At 38.8% G+C, this 20,068-nt stretch overlaps 1 protein-coding gene across 6 annotated transcripts in view; it reads left to right on the forward strand.

Annotated features, from left to right (window-relative positions):
- pde4cb (phosphodiesterase 4C, cAMP-specific b) overlaps positions 1 to 20,068 on the forward strand; it is a 104,471-nt gene that overhangs the window by 17,959 nt on the left and 66,444 nt on the right. For 2 of the 6 annotated variants that reach the window (XM_089000179.1, XM_089000180.1), the window contains exon 4: positions 1,397 to 1,462. The exons of 3 other annotated variants lie outside the window; for them this stretch is intronic. In XM_089000179.1, coding sequence (XP_088856305.1) covers positions 1,397 to 1,462 — 66 coding nt within the window. Of the gene's footprint in view, positions 1 to 1,217; positions 1,463 to 20,068 lie in introns of all 6 variants that reach the window. One more of the 6 variants, XM_089000186.1, reaches the window with a different exon arrangement.

Raw genomic sequence — 20,068 nt, forward strand, 5'->3', positions numbered from 1 at the left:
CAATGACCTACCATTACTGGTGAGTGTTTTTTTTTTTTTTTTTGTTGAAAGAGGCATGCAAGTTTCTCATGTCATTGGGGGTTACTTGCTGCCCATGAGGAATCCCCTATTTCATGCACTGCTAAATGCTATGATGGGATTTGTACAAAATTCAGATACGTGTATTAAAAATGCAAACATTTGTTCCAAAAAAATGCAAAAATTTGTTCCAATTTTGGTGAGTGTCAAAAATAAAGTTGTATTCTTGTGATTGGCACAAGTCGTAAGTCTGCATGAAAGCAGGTTTGACAAGGTGTTAATTTAGCAGATGCGTCCAAGTCATTGAATTTAAAACAGGGTTGTCTGCTCCTTTGTGGTTCTGAACGCCTCCAATCAAATTGACTCGCAGGCCCTTTAAAAGTGGTGTCATATTCATAACTGGATGTGTAACAAGAAAGCATATTCTCCGAATCTGAAGCCATTGTTTGGATTCTCCAGCAATGCAAGACGTCTTGGCATGATGTCACGAACTGGGGGCGGGACTTTCTGAAAATGCCCAATTCCCAGCTCATTTTTTTGCAGATTTTGGACACTTTAAGTAATTTTTATTGGTGTTTTGCATTTGACTAAAAATATCAGCCTGCGTGTTTTGGGTATTTTAGATGCTATAAAATGTTTTTCTGATGTCAGTTAGGAAACAAAAAAGCGATGTCGGTTGTCCTTTAAATGTTGATAATATTGCAGATGAGAAATCACAATTGACAGCATGTCTGTGTCACAGTGATAAAGATTAGATGTTGATATATATTTTTTCTACTACAATTTAACACAGAGTAATTCCCTTGCTGAGTTAAATTGAGATTATTTTTCTCTGCTCTTTTTGTAAAAATGTTTTAGTAGTGTGTCGTAAGATTTCTATTCTGTTTATAAAATAAATAACAGATAAAGCAAATCCTAAATGCTTAGGAAACTAGTTTTAAAATTGACACAGTGGACGGACAGATGACTAACAGCTCGGACCCAGGAGGGTGGGCAGGAGTGGTATAAAGGACCAGTGAGGCAAGAAGCAAAGAGCTCAAGCGGCACGGAGGAGAGGAGGAGACACAAAACCGACTGGCGCACAGCCAGTCTCATCAGTGTGGCGCGTAGACAGCAGCGCACCATGTTACGCGCTCCCATCCTCTAACGTCCACTTCTAATTTAGTCTACCCGCAATCTACTGCTCTTATTTACTGAAGAAATCAGCTTTTCAAAGAAGCGGCGACCAAATACAATACAACATGGAGTGTGCGGCGCTGAGCAGAGAGGGAGCCGGGCTTGCCAAACCACCCAAGCATTTGTGGCGGCAGCCCAGGACAAACATACGGATCAAACAGCGCTTCAACTCTGACACCGAGCGCTACCTGTGCCGTAACAGGACCCTGGAGAAACTCCGACCTGTCTTGAAGAAACCTCGATTGTCCTGGCCCTCCTCGCTTAAACGGTAATCTCTTGCAAATTACTCTCCAAATTCAAAACTTCCCACAAAGTGACAGGCCAGTACTACCGAAGATATATTACCTGTATGCTTTTCATTTACACCACCAGAGAGGTTTTAATTGACCTGACAATACTATTGTATTTTGCTGTGGTGTGAAAATGCGAGGTTGCCAAATTTAATTACACAAACATCACTGTGATTCAGTGCAGTTGTGTACCTGTACTCCTAAAAACAACATCAATTTTAATAGACAAGCACATCTTTTTCAAGTAAATGCTCTCTGACATTGAGAATCTATATTGTGAATTATGATTTTTTAGAAGATATGAAAACCTTTATTAGTCTTACAATGGAGACATTTCCATTTTATTGTGCTGTGTACGGAGTTAAGTGGCTACAAAATGTACGTATGATGAACAATAGATTATGAATTCAGTACACATGTAAATCCATCCATTCATCCATCCATTCATCAATAATTTTTTTTAATATGAATGTTGAATTAATAACCCTGACACTATCTATCCCTCTATGTGAATTGGAAAATTGGATCTTAACTCATTCACTGCCATTCACAAATTTATTCTGGAATTGAAAAGGTGACACAGTGCTCTACTCCCAAATTTGTTTGGGTTTTGTGTTTTCTTGCTTGGGTGCCGATAAAGCGTTGGTCAGACTTCTGGCAATGGTTTTCCCTTCCACAAGGGGGTAGCATTTCCCTTTTTCCATGTTAGCGCTTTGTTCCAGCTTCAGCTGTTGTTAAAGCGCTATATAAACCAATATATATGTATTGCATTGTATTTTGGACAGCTGCCCTCATTTCAAGATCATATAACTCCAGACCCATCTAATTTAGGAAATGACTCTTTTTTTCTGATGAAATAAAGAGAGTCTATGGTTTCTCATGCTGCATTGAATGTTTATGTCATCCTAAAACTTAATATTCCGTGGGTCCTGTAATTTGAGTGACAATGACAAAAACCCTGGCACTGGAGTGGACACATTTACACGTCTGGCAGTGAATGAGTTAAAAAGAAATTCCACCTTTATAGTTCTTTGATAGTTTTTTTAAGCGCATTGTTACAGATTCAGCTGTTGTTAAAGCGCTATATAAATCAATATGTATTTTATTGTATTGTAAATGTATTTAAAAAGACAACAAGAAAGCCATTGTGTCATACCCTCTCAAACTGAGCTGTATCATGTCAAATCATAATCCCACTGAGTCGAACCAAATTGAATTGTTCCAATTGAAAATCAAACAGTCTTCTATCCGTCTCGGATAACTCTGACAGACGATTGTCAATCTGCTCTGTTTGGCCTACACTTACAAATTGCACACACCCCTCTAATAATCGTGCTGGGGTTTTGGGGAGAAATACTGCATTTTTGATTCAAAACCATTCACCAATAAATCATATTGATCCAAAGATTTGCCTTGAGATTCGAGAATCAGGTCATTTAGCTTGGTTGAAAATATCCAAATCCAGCAGCCACTGAACATCATTTTGTTGGTATTTTTTAGTCATACGGAAACATTCCTTAAATCGCCACACTGAGCTCACGAAATCTTGACTTCGACTGCGTTATTTCAGATCAGGGTACAGTGTGCGTCTTAAGCTGTGCACGGAAAAACTGTCTTTGTCACCCCATCCACTATCTCTCTAATGTTGAGCTATTTTGTACACAATGCTTGTTGATGTATTATGCAGTCATCAATGTTCCCTTTGCACCTTGGCAATAAATCCATTTGGGTGACCGATCATTGTGGTCATTGCTTCCGCGGTGATGGAAACCACAAAAACGCACTCTCTTTGCATGCGTTTTTTTTCCTGGGTAGCCCTGTTAACAGCTCCTCCACATTAGTAAATGTCATCGGCTGTGTCATTCACGTCTGTACTTGTCCACACAATCTACAATGTCTTTTCAAAGTTGGTGGGTGCCACTGCCTTGCTGCACCATGTAACAGCATACCTGAATTAATTTAGTTTTTGAAATAATTTCTGTTGTTGTCGAAATTGTCTCAAATATTCATCGGTTAACTGCTGATTCAAGTCAATGAGCACAATCCATTTTCCTGAATTATTTTAGGAGTGACAGATTTTCAAACTATGCTTACTATCATACTGATTATTCGTCTCATCCAGGTGGCCCGGTCGTCCAGTTGTTGACCTCACGATACAGAGGTACCAGGTCTAATTCCATCTCCGTAAGCCCTGTGGCAGAAATATATGACTTCAAGGCAGGGCTCCACACGAACCTTTTTCACTCTGAGCGCAGTAGCCACTAGCCCCTAAATTTAAAATTTCTAGTTCCACAAACCTTTGGAACTCTGGACCTGTGTGCGTTATATCTGGGTCCTCTGGTTTCCTTCTGCATGCATGGCAGGCATATTGTACACTCTAAATTGTCACAAAGTGTGATTGTAAGCATGGACATCTGTGATTGGTTCAGGGAGTCCATCGCCTGCTGCCTGAAGATTATTGGGATAGTCTCCAGCACCCCCCGTGACCCTTGTGAGTGTAAGCCAATCGGAAAAAGGATGGATGACTGGATGGCTCATCCACTGTTTATGCATCTTTCCATTGTCTGGACCGCTTTATCCTCATTAGGGTTGCGGGGGGTGCTGGAGCCTATACTGTAACAGCTGTCTTCGGGCACTAGGCGGGGGACACCCTGAATTGGTTGCCAGCCAATCGCAGGGCACACAGAGACAAACAACCATCCACACTCACAATGAGGGACAATTTGGAGTTTTCAATAAAACTACCATGCATGTTTTAGGAATGTGGGAGGAAACCGAAGGACCCGGACAAAACCCACCCACGATGGCCCGGGGAGACTGTGCAAACTGTACACAGAGAGGCTGGACTGGGTCTTGAACTCACGACCTCTGCACAATGAAGCCGCCGTGCTAATTACTCAACTACCGGGCTGCCCTCCACTGTTCATAAAATGCTTAATTGCTCACAAAAGTGTGGCAAAAACATCTACCACTACCTTACACTAACCTTTTCATGCGAACAAAGCCACTTTTTAGAAATGAACAAAAGCTTGAATCCTGGCTCCAGGATGTACAAAAGACTGTGTGCATTAGAGATTTTCCTTAAAGCTCTTTTGTAAAGAGAAGATTTTATAGTCACAATTGCCATACTATCAGACCACACCATCTGGCCATTCTTTAACCTCACTTTTTTGTCCAAAGAACTGCCGCTCCGTGGATGATTTCCCTTTGCCGGACTATTCTTTGTAAGGCTGAGAGATAGTGTGTGAAAATCACGGTGATTCCACAGTTTCTCAAAATGCCAAACCAGCCATTTGGCGACAACGACCAAATCACGTTCAAAGTTGTTTCAGCGTGTACTCGCGCAAGGTCATTCAAATCACACAGTCTAGCTTATTTTAGTGTGTTGTAATTATGTTTTGTTACTGATTTATTTACTGATTGGTCATTAAAGTTATATTTAAAGTTGAGCTTTCTAGGATTCTTGGATGTTTTATTGTTGTTCCAAAACACATTTCCACATGATATATAGCATGAAATCTGATATCCAAGGTCCTAGGTCAGCCCAGCAATTTGCAATGCTTAGTCACTGTTTGAGTGTATGTTAAAATGCCGCGAAGCAAAGCAGTGGATGTAGCAGAATGAAAATGTGAGTGGTTTGAATTTCACATCTTTAGCAGGTTATTTTGTACTTGACAAGAGTATTTATTGGATTGGTTTTCAATTATCAGTCATTTTAGTTACATTGCAATTCCCATGTTAATATTTCACAATCAAAAATGAATTAGGACAAACCTTCCCAAAACAGTGGAGGGCAGGGCAATTTTTGGGGCTACATTGACAAAAATAATAAGAATTTAAATATATATACATGTACAGTATATTTTTTTAATCGGAGGAGATCACTTTGGTATATCTATTTCAAGTCAGTGTTATTTGTGGCTTTCCTATACAGCAGGGGTGTCAAAGTCATTTTTTGCCGCGGGCCACATTATAGTTATGGTTTCCTCTCGAGGGCCGTTATGAATTTGGGGAAACCATTAGAATGTTTAAATCCCTTCAAATATTTCATATAGAGCACACAGCAAATTAATGAATAACTCGTTTTCAAATCTGAAGTCAAGAATAATGACTTTTATTGTGGTTGACATCCAAAAATATGACATTTTGGCTCAGATTTTAGCAATCATCATGGAATTTAACAAGTTTGATTTGCTTTCGCGGGCCGTAAAAAATGATGTGGCGGGCCGGATTTGGCCCGCGGGCCTTGACTTTGACACTTGTGCTATACAGCATGCCTGTGTAGCTATAACATGTTCTATATCCTAATAGGCAAAGATGGGCGCTGTTGAAACAGAGGATAAGAAGTTTTTAAAAAGGATGGATTCATCAAGGATGGAAGTGTTTTTTGTTTGTCTCTTTAATCATCCCTGACCGAGTGAGGGTAGCCAAACAATTTTTTTTAACAGGCTATTTCATCTTAACAGTATTTTTATAGCAACGCTGCTGCCTAGTGTAGGGTGAGAGAACTTATTAAAGAGCCTACGGATATCCATTTCATCTGCGATCCATCATCCGGTTAAAATGGCTGCGTTTTAGTATCCACTCAATATGTAAATGGATAGAATTTCTAAAAGTTAAGTTTTCATTACACAGTAGAGAGGTGCATGGTTCGATTCTGGCTCTGGACTTCCTGTGTAGAGTTTACATGTTCGCCCTGTGCCTTCATAGCTTTTCTGTGGGTACGCTGGTTTTCTCCTGCTTTCGAAAATTGTGCTTGGCAGATTAATGGGAAACTTTCATTTGTCCCAGTTCAGTGTCTACCCGAAGCCTTCCCGTATTGGTTGCAACATTTGAGCATTAGCAGATCAGGGGATGGATGGAATGATGGATGGATGGATAAAGTTCATTTTTTTATGTATGTTTGGGTTTCACAAGTCTATATTAACTGACTTGCTCCCATTCCTGAATTTATTCGGGAATTGAAAAGTGACGTGAAGCGACATTCCCAAATTTGTTTGGGTTTTGTTTTTTTTTTCTTATGGGGGTGCAGCTAGAGCACTGGTCAGATCTCTGTCAATGTTTTTTCCCTTCCATGAAGGGGCAGCATTTGCCTTTTGTCCATGTTAGCGCTTTGTTACAGCTTCAGCTATTGTTAAGGCACTGTATAAATCAGGGGTCGGGAACCTTTTTGACTAAGAGAGCCATAAAAGTAAAATATTTAGAAATGTTTTTCGGCGAGGACCACACGCACGCGCGCGCGCACATACAAACTCTCGCGTCGCGCACACACACACGCGCGGCCACTTTTCAACAAAATATCAGAATGTATTATTTAAAATAACTTTGTGATAGTACTCACCGTTAACATGGAACGTTTTCCGTTCCTCGTGTTTGGTAAAAATCCAGGAAAACGATCGGAATGAAATTCAATTTGCCGGTCCAGAGGCGAAGTTACTGCTAGCTAGCCTGCACACGGCTCATAAGCTTCCACACTTGCTATCTGAAATCTACTTCTCGCAGAAGTATGTTGATGCTAACGTTAACATGGGGCTTGTTAAAATGTCACTGATATTCGACTGTTTCATCGATGGTATTGATTCATTGCAAATTAGAATCAGAACATTTTCTCTCCTCTAATGCTCCGGTGCCTTCACGCTGAAGTGCACAAGTTGGGCTCATTTAAAGGGGCGTTTACCTATTTCAACATGACGGCCACTATCATCCAATCAACACGGCGCTTTCGGCAATTCTAGGTCAGTGTCATCCAATCAAAATTGTGCTTTCCGCCAACTGCAGCCCCAACGGAAATGAACGGCGAAAAAAACGACAATATGTATTATAATATGTAATATTTATCGGCGAGCCATATGCAATCATCAAAAGAGCTCGCGAGCCATAGGTTCCCGACCCCTGGTATAAATCAATATGTATGTATTGTATTGTATTTTGGAGCTCAAATCATTTGAAGCTCATTTGAAGCCCATTTGAAGCGCAGATAAATCCAGACATCTATAATTTAGGGATTAACTCTTTTTCTTCTGATGAAAGAACAGAGTGTAATGTTTCTAATGCTGTATTGAATGTTTTATGTCGTCCTAAAACTCAATATTCCGTGGGTTCTGCAATTTGAGTGAAAATGACAAATGCCTTGGCACTGGAGTCGACATATTTTTGCACATTGTCAGGCAGTGAAAGAGTTAAATTAATTGTGCAATATCCACACCTTTTTTAAATAATTTTCTGATCTGCTTTATGGATATCTGGGAAGTCATCATGTTTGCAGTTTGTCATTCATGTAGCTTCAAATCTTATTTTGTTTTCTTTGGGCATTTCGTGATTTCAGCATTGCTGTTGATGTTTTTTTAATGTTCATTTAATTACCCAGCGGTGCTCTTCAGTTTCTTTGACTACTTTAATTGCACAATCCTGACATCATAGCTCACATGCTGTACAATAATTCCCAGCTTTCTATTTATGTCTTTTACAGAGAGGGTGGGGCAGATTGAACTGTCATAACAATGAATGCTCACTTTGTTTGTAGGAACTTTATGACTCATTTTGGTAGGGGGGCATCTTTGTCATCTTTCCTACTACCTGTAGAGCTGGCATATGATTGCTGTGATGTTGCCATTTTTTTAATTTTTAGCTTTCTTGTAATGTTTCAAGCCCTTTGTTTGTGATTATTATTGTTTTTTTTTTGTAATCCTTCTCTTTTACCAGTAAAACAAACAAAAAACAAACAAACAAACAAATATAATCCCAGAACATGTGATTCAGAAATTTGTTTTATTAAGAAAATCACAAAAATCAAAATATTACAATTAACAGCAAATTATAAATGAACTTTTCTTGTAACTTTTCTTATAACAACAATGGAATGAATGTCAAATAAATGAATTAAAAAAATTTTTTTTAATAAATCACTATTAAACATAGTTGTATTAAGTTCATCCTGTCTACCTGATATCTAATTTAAAACAGATTCTTATCTTACAGACAGTGTATTGTCGGTGTTCAAATACCTGACATGACCTGTTTACATGTCAGGTAGACGCCGAAACATGTCAGGTAAACGCCGAAACATGTCAGGCATTTGAACACCGACCATACACTCTCTGTAAGATAAGAATCTGTTTTAAATCACTATTAAACATCACAGAAAGCAATAATTCATGTAAGAGAAAACTGGTGAAGAGGAACAAGTCACACACCTAAAGTGTGCCATACTCAGGGTTAGGATGATAGGTTACCATGGCAGCAGAGGTAACCCAATGGAACAGACGCAGCTTAAGCTGTGGCAGTGTACGATCGTAAAACCTCACTCCCTGAAACCTGGTGGTCTGAGTCCTCCCAAGTCAGTGACGATGGAACAATGGTTCGACGGCACAGTAGTTGGGGCATGGGACATTTTTTTTGTCTCATATTCACAATCAGCAGTAGTGGAAAAAGGTGAATTATGTGACATACCGGTAATTCAAATTAATATTCATAATAATGCAGTACATGAATTTGTTTTGTATGTTTGCTGTAACATTTATGTTCTGCACAGGAAGTGACACAAATGTAGAACTTGAAAGCAAGCTTCTTTCACGTATGAACTGTAAAAAATGTTTGTAAACAGAAGTGAACAGTTGAAAATCAAAACAATCCAAATAGATCATAAAATGCACATAATATATTACTGCAATATTTACAACGATTACCATTTTTGCCGTGATTTTACATTTTTCAGTTTTAGTTTTGGTTTAGCACTCACCCACAAACTCCAAATCATTATGTGCTATAAAGTGTCAACACTTTTTTTTTATGTGAAAAATATGTTGAGAGACACACAAAGTAACCTGTGATTGCAATTTGCAGGATCGTTGATAAAAAGTTTCGAGAGAATTGCTTCCCCTTGTTTTATATTACGTGCTCAGAGAGAAGATGCAGTTTTGTGATTGATGGCTGAGGTGCCAGGGAACAAACTGCCTTTTGCACCTCATCAGTCACAGTGATGGAAGTGCTGCTTTGCTTGTTTGTTTTCCACTGTGGTTCATTCCTCACTGCTTTCTACATGAGGGCGACGTGCGAGAGGGATGACATCCGTTGTTCTCGCTCTGGGTTTTCGTCTTTCTTACAGTTTTGAAGTGCATCAACAACCTTACACCGCAATTGAGGTTGTGCTGATTGCACTGCTCAAAGCAAGGAGCAAATGCATTTTGTTGTCTTTAAAAGGAGAGATTTTTGTTATTTGCATTGATCTTGCTGAGAGTCCGACTTGTGAAACATGTTGAACTGAAAACGCCTCAAAAAGGAGATTGGGTCTTCTGTGCGCAATCATGTTCTCCATACAAATGAGAGGCTTGCCTAACGGCACATTTCAGATGAGTATCTCAGTCATCCTACGTCACATCACGCTGGAACACTAATTCTGTGCAGAAGCTTTTGTTCAGTTTGACACGAGAGAAAAGGCTTCAATTAAAATGATGCGTGATTGGTTTCTGCAAAGTTGATAGGGAATGACAGTCGCCTTAGCTGAGCTCTCAATGACATTTTCTGTCAACGAGTGATTCTGCCACTCATTTCACACACATAGGAACTGCTTTGTTAATTCCCCGGCTGGTAATTAGATCATTGCATTCAACATTTTCCCTCGTGAGATATCTCTGTTGGTGCTGCCATGCTAGAGACAGCAGTAGATGGAAGTACGTACTTCTAAATATATATATATGTTGTGCAAATGTTCTCAGACTCTCAACTGTTATTGTCAGGGGATAAATGCAGGATGCACCCACTTGTAGCAAGTCTGCGAGAAGACTCCAGCACCCCGATCTGGATATAAGCTCCGTTCAACAACTTTACTCTGTGCAACTATCGTCCTCTATGCCCATGCATTTATTCTCTCTTTTGGAACAACAACACACAATAGCATGAAATAAAATCAATTATCTTTTGCTGATTTGCAAGTATTATATTTTTATTCTTCACGTTTCAGGCTGCCTATTATCGAAACAATGCCACCCATTCATCTTACAATAACAACGCAATGACATATCCGCCTAATTTGTAACATTTATCTTTATCATTATATTTCAGCACATAATGTGCCATGACATTATTGACTAATAGTATGTAATATGTAACATACCCAACATACATGAAAAGAAGACATTTAACCATGAATGATTTTCTAAAAAATAAATAACTAAATCATGATAATAATAATAATAAAATAAAAATAATAAAGCTTTATCACTATGCCTGAAGGTGGAGAGTTAACATTTTTACTCATTTACAAGGCAGATCATTCACCCATAGCAGAAAGCATTTCGGTGTTTCTAGGAAACTGCTCTATGATCCCTTGATCAACCCGCTTGTTCAATTTACTTTGGATGCGGTGTTTAATGACATCTGATGCCCATTTGCTCCCTCATAAAACCCCTTTGTCATTGTTCTCCACACAGTAGCAAAAAAAAGAATCTCTGTTGCAGTGCGGGTGTTAATATTAATCATACCTGGATGAGCAACGTAAAAGTTTAAAGATCCAAGGCAAACTTGTCCAAATATGTCTTTATATGAAATTGTTATTTGATCACGGGTGAATCTTTGCAGTGTCTATAATCTATATAGAAATTGGTCAAAAAACAGGCCATTTTATTGCAATTACTTGTCTGTAATCTCAGAATCCAAATTCTTTGCAAATGTTTTTGAATCATAAAACAACAAAGCAGAGGACAGAGGTTCCGTCTTGTATTTTTTTAACTACTTTGTCACTTTGTGGTTGTGGCATGGTTTTAACCATTGAACCACTCTGTATAAACAACTCTTTTTTTCCTATCGGCTTTTCCCTTGACGGGAACTACAGGCTATAAATTCTGCATCACAGATTTATGGGCTAAGTAAATTCTATATTGTCAAATCAACATGTTCTGCTATAGAGCATTGCTCAATAGCATAGCTTAAAATTGAACTGAAGTAGCTCTGTTTCTGTCTCTGTTATCTCTGTATTTTCACACAGATTTTTTGGGGAAGAATTAAAAAAAAGGAGGCGGAATGACACAAATCTAATGTTGATGACCCAATTTTGATCACAAGGTCACAGTGATGCATTAAGAAAGGAAAATCATCAAACAAGTATCAGCAAACCCAAACTCATCTGCACTATGTGGAGGTTCTTCAGCGACGCTCCATGAATTGTTGAGAACAAAAGCAATCACGACGGCAAATAAAGATTCTGAGCCATTCGTCAGCCACACAGCACTTGCTTGCCGATGGACTTCTGGGGATATATCACAAACATAGATAGCCCTGCTCATTGATAGGCATGTATAGAGTGAGATCCAATTCAGTCCAGTTAGAAGAGGTCACATAAATCAAGCCTATTTGTTCCTGCTAGGTGCAAGGAAAACCTCTTTTGACACCGAACAACGCTTTGTGAATTGCCATTTTTCAAGTTGTCCGTATCGTCTGTAATGGGTTTTAAAGAGATTACACGGGAAGGAAATTGAACCATTTTATTATGGTGGTGGGAATACTCAACCTTCTTAACGACTGGCGCCACAGTGAATGAAATCGACCGCGAATGACCAAAATCAGCCTCTTCCCTGAAATGATTACCAAAAACACAATCTATGTTGACAGTTAACATAACACATATTGACGATCATTTGTCATTACAAACTGCTAAGAAAAATAAAGGGAACATTTGTGCTGGTTAGCCCCCCCCCCCTTTTTATGTTGTTATAAGCCGATTCAGATTCATCACATCATTACGGCCCTTTGTGTCAACCAATTGAACATACAGGAAAAATAGTTTACATCCTCCATTTATTGCACAGAGGCCAATTTGTTGAACAGTATAACTATCAGTGCTTTTCTGGCACCATAAAGCTTTATTTTACGATGATTATTTTCAACATGCGAGCCATAAAGAAATACAAACAAACCAAAGCATGGTGGAGAAGGCTACAGTAGTCTATTTTTTTAGACTTGCATATCATTACTTCATTCGTAAAATTTTCCTTTGTGCATTGTATTTATTAATTTGCTCACTTGTTTAGCTTTTATAAATAGCTTCAACATTTAAACAATACTCATGTATCATGTACAATATTGTACCCACAATGCTTTGCATTTTTCATATTACATTAACGTGAAAGTCACATAATATATAACAGTCGTCGGCCATGTATTCCATGAAGTTGCAATTTTACGGGTGAAGGAATAGCTAGCTGTCTTACTGCTACTGCACACTGTAGTGGTAAATGGGTTAAGTAATTTTATGTGTGCAAATCACAATTGCTCAGTAATCAAACGAAGGTGGACTGTTGTTATAGAGTTGGGAGTGGTGGGGGTACGAGTAATTTTGGACGCTCAGGAACATCACTGGACGCATGCCCAAATAAATCAAAATTGCAAATATCCAATATCTTAATAAATATAAAGGACCAATATCTTCATGTTGTGACAATGCAGTTCAGTCTTTACATATTTTCAGCAGTTATTTTTAAACATTTATTTCTGTCAATTCACCGAGTGTGTCTTAAAGGTTAACATAATATACAAAAAAATCAGCAATTGCAATCAAGTATTTACCTGCAGTATTTGTGAATGTATATTCCAAATAACACCAAGAAAAATGAATCCTGAAAATTACGTTTTAAACTTTTGAGAAATTGACAACTGCAGGTGGGAATAAAGTGGAGTCTGCCAAAGCACTCATCACATACTGTGTGACCTTTCACAATACAATCAGCGTTATTGTACATGTCACTTTTGAACTTAAAAAGGAGCAGCAGTGTGACCTTCTTGGTGAATGAATTATCAACATTTTTCACCCATGTGGCTATGAAAAGACTCAGCTACAATATAGACAGTGTTTTAGAAGCTGTGGAAATCTTTGGCTTTAAATTTGTTTGCATTCAGCTACAAGTATTACTCATTGCCCAGCCTGGGAAAATAATACCCAAACTGGTTAATATTTTAGCTTTATAGTAGCACTGGTGATGTGTTGGAGCGTAGCCTTGATTTACTTTAAAGATTTCCCGACCCGGTCATCTGTATTTAAGAAATTTATGTCACGAGGAAGCGGAAATGACTAAGGCTCAAATGACAGCAGAAACTGTCAGCTAGATAAACGTTTTTCTCCTCACCAAAAACGACTATTGTTTGGAAAAATATATATATTTTCAACCCAATTTATGAAATAAGTAAACAAGATTGCCATTGTGCTATGCTTCTTTGAATTTGATATTAGCTTTGTTGACATGAGGCAAAAATAAAAGAACCCCCCCACCCCACCCCAAAAAAAGGCAAACCTTGTGAGTTACTATATTGAGCAAAAACTCCACTCTTTCTGCGGTGTCACGAAAGTTTGTTCAGAGATCACATCTATCACAAGCTTGAAAGTCTCCAGATTAAGTAGCAGTGTTTTTTTGTGTGCACTTAAATCGTCCTACTGGCATTCTTGGCACGGATTCAGCTCTCCCAGCAGGCCTTGCAAATTGAACTTGCCACTGCAGACTGATAGAAGCTCTCCAATATCATACTGGCAACACTGAAGGATGTAAAGGACTCTCATCGCCAGGCTTAAGATGTTTTTTCTTTCCCCAGGTATATCAGAGAGAGTGTTACAGAAACACACAAAGCATATTGCAAATTATTTATGGGAAAAGTCATTTTAAGTCGGTTAAAAAAATTCTAAACAGTAAATAGTCAATAAAAGAAGTTTCTCAATGTAGAAAATCTGCAAGTGGCACGCTATCTGTCACAGATGAAATTATTCAGTTATTCTGAATCATAAAATTGGTCCCATGTGAGCTGTAATGACTGATGTTCTGTGTGTTTTCTAAAAAAAAAACAGAAATGTTCCCTGTGTCTTGAATATCTGTTTTTCATACAAAAACAAAACCAGAAATGTTCCCTGTGTCTTGAATATCTGTTTTTCATAAAAAAAAGTGTATTGAATTAAATTTCGGCAACAGCTGTAAAATATGTTTTTTTGATTCATAGATAGAAAGTAAGAATATAGTTTTCCAAAACTATACCATTATACTGAATGAGAACTGAATAAGACTACCGATGACATTTTACAGACAAACAGAGGAGTTCCTCTTAGGAACAATAATTATACATCATCTTGAAGATCTTTCAAGGAAAAATATTTGCATGCTTTTAACAGAATGTTTTTTTATTTTTTGAAAGGTCTGCTGCCGAGCACATACACACACAGTGATTTTTGAAGTATAAAAGTAGTTGATTGAAAAGCTCTGTGTTGCTAAGATGATGCAGCAGAGCCAGACTGACATTTACTTCTTGAGTGCCATGAAAAATGCTCCGGCTGAGGCGACGTAGCAGCCTGTCTCACGACAGCCATCGTCGAACCCACTCAAAGTATGAAATAGCTTTGATTTGCTTCAAGGTTACAGTAGTTTTTACAAACTGAAGGAAAACATTGCTTACTTTTCACATGGCCAGATACGTTTGGACTGGAGCTGATCCCCTGGCATCAGTAAAACACAATTTGGGGTTTGATAATGGCTCTCTCACTCTGAAATGGTGCCAGTATTTTCGGCACCATAAGGTGGTTTTGCATTTTAGGTGCACCGTCCATGAATGGCCTATTTTAATACTGATTTCATATGTAGGGCACCGTATTATATGGTGTACAGTATAAAAGCAACAATAGTGGCTGCGGTTGTGTTGTGCATCCTCTAAATGAGTGATTCCCAACCTTTATTGAGCTACGGCACATATTTTGAATTTTAAAAAATGCATCTATCTATGAACTCATTGACTGTCAGACGATGTGCAAAAATGTCCACTCCAGTGCCAGGGTTTTTGTCCTTTTTACTCAAATTGCAGGACCCATAGAATATTGAGTTTTAGGACTACATAAACATTCAATGCAGCGTAAGAAACCTTTGACTCTTCTTTATCCGAAAAAGAGTTTATTTTGAGTTTACATGGACTGCCCCCTCGTGGGGGGGAAAACGTTGTCAGAGGTCTGAAGTTCAAAACGCGCACCCCGCGAGAAAAAAAAACGAAACCCGACTAAATTCGGAAATGGCACTCCACGTCATGCTTTTCAATTCCCGAACAAATTGTGAATAAATTGAATGGTGGTGAATGAGTTAAAAAAAGAGGACCTTCCAGCTTATTGTGTTGCAGATAAAATAAACCAGAGTTTGGAAGAATCGGTCTAGCAGTAAGGTGGTGCCTATTATGTTGCAAGTCAGCCCCAATTGTTGTTGAATTTTCCACAAATCAATGAAAGCCAATTTTGCAACAATCATAATTTATGGCTTCTGTTTTTACGTGGTTATAAAAGAGCGGTATATGTAATGAAGAGTGAGATGAGTGAAGCTTTTTCATGAACAATATGTGATAAGGATGGTTGAAATTGTAAACTAAATTACACGTTCATCGATGAGAAGGTTTCCTCAGCCGTCATCTGTACAAATATGAAGGTTTCGGACGTTTCGCCTCCTATCCTTCAAATTTCAACCTTCAAATTTGTACAGATGACGGCTGAAGAAACCTTCTCATCGATGGACCACTCCTGTACGACTGAGAGCTTACACAGACATAAATTACACGTTGCATAACATTATTACTTTTTATTGGAATTGTTCATATGATTCACTTATTCAGTAATAATCCACAAGAAGGCTTTTAAGGACTTCACCTATCCCAGTGAATACAAATTATTTTTTCTCAATTTTCACACTCTTGAGAACTAGATGATGCTAAATATTAACATTTAGGGTCTTTGCTGCTAAATACAGTATTATTAAACTAACTTTATTCTAATCTGTTACACCGTTGTGAAATATTTCACAAGCAGAACAACCACTATTTAATAATGATAGTTTTACATATTTTCACCCCTTTTGGCTCTGAGTTTGCTGACTAATTTTACTGCCATGCACTGAGCCACGCAAATGAGCTCATTTATGGCTGGTGTATTGATGATGTGAGGCAGCCTCCGAGCTGCAAAAACTCATTTAAATGGACGACATACGCTGTGGTAATATGCTTCAATTGCGCAGAGAGATTCTCACTCAGCGTTACAATTTTCCCTCGTCAGTTACGAGTGGATTGTTGAGATGACGAGTGAACAGCACAAACGCTGCACACTGCCAAACTGCCTGAGCAAGTGAGCAATGAAATGTAAATTTCTCCACTGTGAGACTAATAAAGGCAAATCCAATTCAATCCAATTCAATCCAATTCCAATTCAATTTCACCAGTGATTTTTCTTTTTTTTTATTTCTATTTTTTTTATTACTATTAATCCTTTACAATAAATGTCGCTAGCATAGCTGTTAGCGTATACTGCACTTGTCACGATGGCAATAAACAAGCCACAACTCAAAGATATCAGCGGATATACCAGTCCCTCTGAAGGGGTAATGTTATATTAGTGAATCAACATTATTATCCCAAAAATGAGGCCGCATAGAGGACAAGAAACAAGGTAAAATTAAACTTGCAGGCCCCTTCAGCTGAGAGCAAGGTCTGTGTGAGAATGATGACATGACAGAGTATGCATTTTAGTCTGAGATGCTCCTACACATTTTCCGTCTTTTATTGACACATTTTTCTTCACATACCATTAACCCATTCACTGCCAGACGTGAAAAAATGTGTCCCCTCCAATGTGAGGGATTTTGTCATTGTCACTCAAATTCCAGGACCGACAGAATATTGAATTTTAGCATTCCATAAACATTCAATGCAGCGTAACAAACCTTAGACTCAGAAAAAAATAGTTATTTCCTAAATTATATGCGTCTGCAGTTATATGACATTGAAATGAGGGCAGCCGTCCAAAATACAATGCAATACATACATACATATTGGTTTATATAGCGCTTTAACAACAGCTGCAGCTGGAACAAAGCGCTAACATGGAAAAAAAGGGGAAATGCTGCGCCCTTGTGGAAGGGAAAACCATTGCCAGAGATCTGGCCAGCGCCTTATCGGCAGCCAAGCAAGAAAAAAAACCCTGAACTAATTCAGGAACGGCCTTCTCTGTCATATTTTCAATTCCCGAATACATTTGTGAATGGCAGTGAATGAGTTAACCATGTGCCAAATGAACTTTTCAATTTTGTTTGTATCAGCTGAATATGAAAATGCAAAATGGCAATCTTGTCAGTATTTAGGTTTGGTTGGTCTCCAGCAGGTGGCAGAGGTGTTCAGGCCTTTCCAGCTGTGCGCCTGTTACTCATCATGATCAGCGGACTATTAATAGACTTCGAAAGGACAATTGAAAGTCAGATAAATCGCCTTGCTCAAGCCGTTGTTCCTGATCTTGCTTCTTTGTTGCGTTTTATCGATTCATAGTCATTCTTGGTTTGTATTTGTCATGATTTGATTCTCTAGTTCTTTTGAGACAAGCAAATTCTGTTTGTATTTTTGCAAGTACTTTTGATTTCTATCATTTTATCTTGGTGTGTTGAAAAGCTGTACTTTGCCGGCTTTGCATGAAAGAATCTTTGTTGTGTCATCGTCTTATCCTTGTATTCGCTTGTGGGACCTATCGCTTCCGGAAAAAAAACTGTATTATGCCAAATAAAACTCATATTTATTTTTATTCTTATTCTTCTTATTATTATTATTATTATTATTATTTTTTTTTTTTGCTCTTCGCTGACTAAGACCCTGAGACCTGTGTTAGCCTCTGCCACACATTATGGCATTGTCTGCTGGCCAGGCAATATCTCAGCCCATGACAGAGAGCGACTGGACCGATTGGTCAGGAGGGCCAGCTCAGTCCTGGGCTGCTCCCTGAACACTCTGGAGGAGGTGGACAACAGGAGGATGCCATCCAAGCTACTTTACTGCTATGATGAACAGACCCTCCCAACCCCCTTCTGGCCAGTCTGACAGCACTGCGCAGCTAGTTCAGCCAGAGATTGATACACCCGCCCTGCAAGAAGGAGAGGTACCGCCACTCCTTCCTGCTGACAGCGGTCAAGCTATTGAACAGACAAACCTGATAATCTGGACTCACCCCCACTCACCCATTTTCAATATGCTTGCATTTATATTTGTATTTATTTAGGGTGGCCGGTAGTTGTTGGTTAGCACATCAACCTCATAGTGCTGAGGTCATGGCTTCAATCCCCGCTCCGGCCACCCTGTGTGGAGTTTGCATGCTTTCACCGGGACTGTGTGGGTTTTCTCCGCATCCTCCGGTTTTCTCCCATTTTCTAGAAAACATTCATGGCAAGTTGATTGAACACTCTAAATTGTCCCTAGGTGTCAGTGTGAGTGTGAATGGTTGTTTGTCTCTGTGTACCCTGCGGTTGACTGGCAACGACTGCCTGAAGACAACTGGGAACCCCCCATGATTGTAGTGAGGAATAAAGCGGTTCGGAAGATGAATGAATGGATGAATGTGTATTTATTTTTATACTTTTTGTCATCTTCTTTCTGCTTTTCATAACTTTGCTACTGGAAATCATGAATTTCTCTATTATGAGACAGATAACGGTTATTATCTGTCATCTTCTGAGAGGCCGAATACAAAACACGTGCGCAATTGCGCTCACCTTGGAGGGATTAAGTGTAAGTATTAGTATTTGTTTTTCCAATCGCAGCCTTTGATTTACGATACACTTTTCAACAAATGAAGATTCCGCAATTGTTTTAACTTTGTAGTACAAGATTAACTATTTAACATATTTATTTAGTCCTTATTGCCCTGTAATCAAAAACATTCCCCCTAAAAAAAAGGGATGTGATCAGATTTTATCCCTCAAACATGAAACCCTTGTTTTTTTACAGACAATTTAACATGCAGCTCCCACCATGTTAAATTTAGAAACGGACGACCACTCAAGAGTTATCGCTCTGCTTGGTCAGGATTGCTGATTTCAGATACATCCATCTTGTGCCCCTTTGTTTATTTATATGTGTTTGGGGTTTCACTGGCATGGTGCTTTTCCACATTTAAGGTGAATTTTCAGTTTACTACCTCGTCTATAGTCCACAGCAGGGTTTGCATCTCCATATTTCACATCATGGACGAGCCTTCCCTTGTAAACTATAAATAACTTCTCGTGCATGCTTTTCCCTCCCATTTTGAGAGTGAACTCAGTTGGCCAATACTACTTGACCGTTTTTGCCGGCAAATCACATGCATGCCCGTACCTTGTTTGACGCATCTTTTTCAATGCCACATTCGAATGAGCCCGTGTCACACCAAATTCGACGGCCCCTGTGTATGTCATAATTTCAAGCGAAAGCCCAGTCTTTGGCGCAGGAGGGAAAAAAAGGCATATTTGTTGACAAAGGCACTGTATTTATCCTAGATTCTTCCATTATGCTCATGCCATTACCTGTAAATACTTTCTCCAATACTTTCACCCCCCCCCCCCCCCAGTGACGTGCGGTGAGGTTCATGGCTGGTGAGGCACTGATGTCATCAATGACGTCACCGCTCTTCTCTACTTAGTATTAGAACGGTAAATGTAAAAAACAAATCACTGATTTTGTCGAGATGGATTGACTGGGGTATCATTTATGTAAAGCAACTTTTTAACACAAACAATGTTTTAATGAACTATGCTGAGTTTCTCAATACGCATCAAATCCCTGTGACCCCTAAG

The sequence above is a fragment of the Hippocampus bargibanti genome, linkage group LG07 (assembly GCF_051943395.1).
Source record: "Hippocampus bargibanti isolate YZ-2025 linkage group LG07, ASM5194339v1, whole genome shotgun sequence".
NCBI lineage: Eukaryota > Metazoa > Chordata > Actinopteri > Syngnathiformes > Syngnathidae > Hippocampus > Hippocampus bargibanti.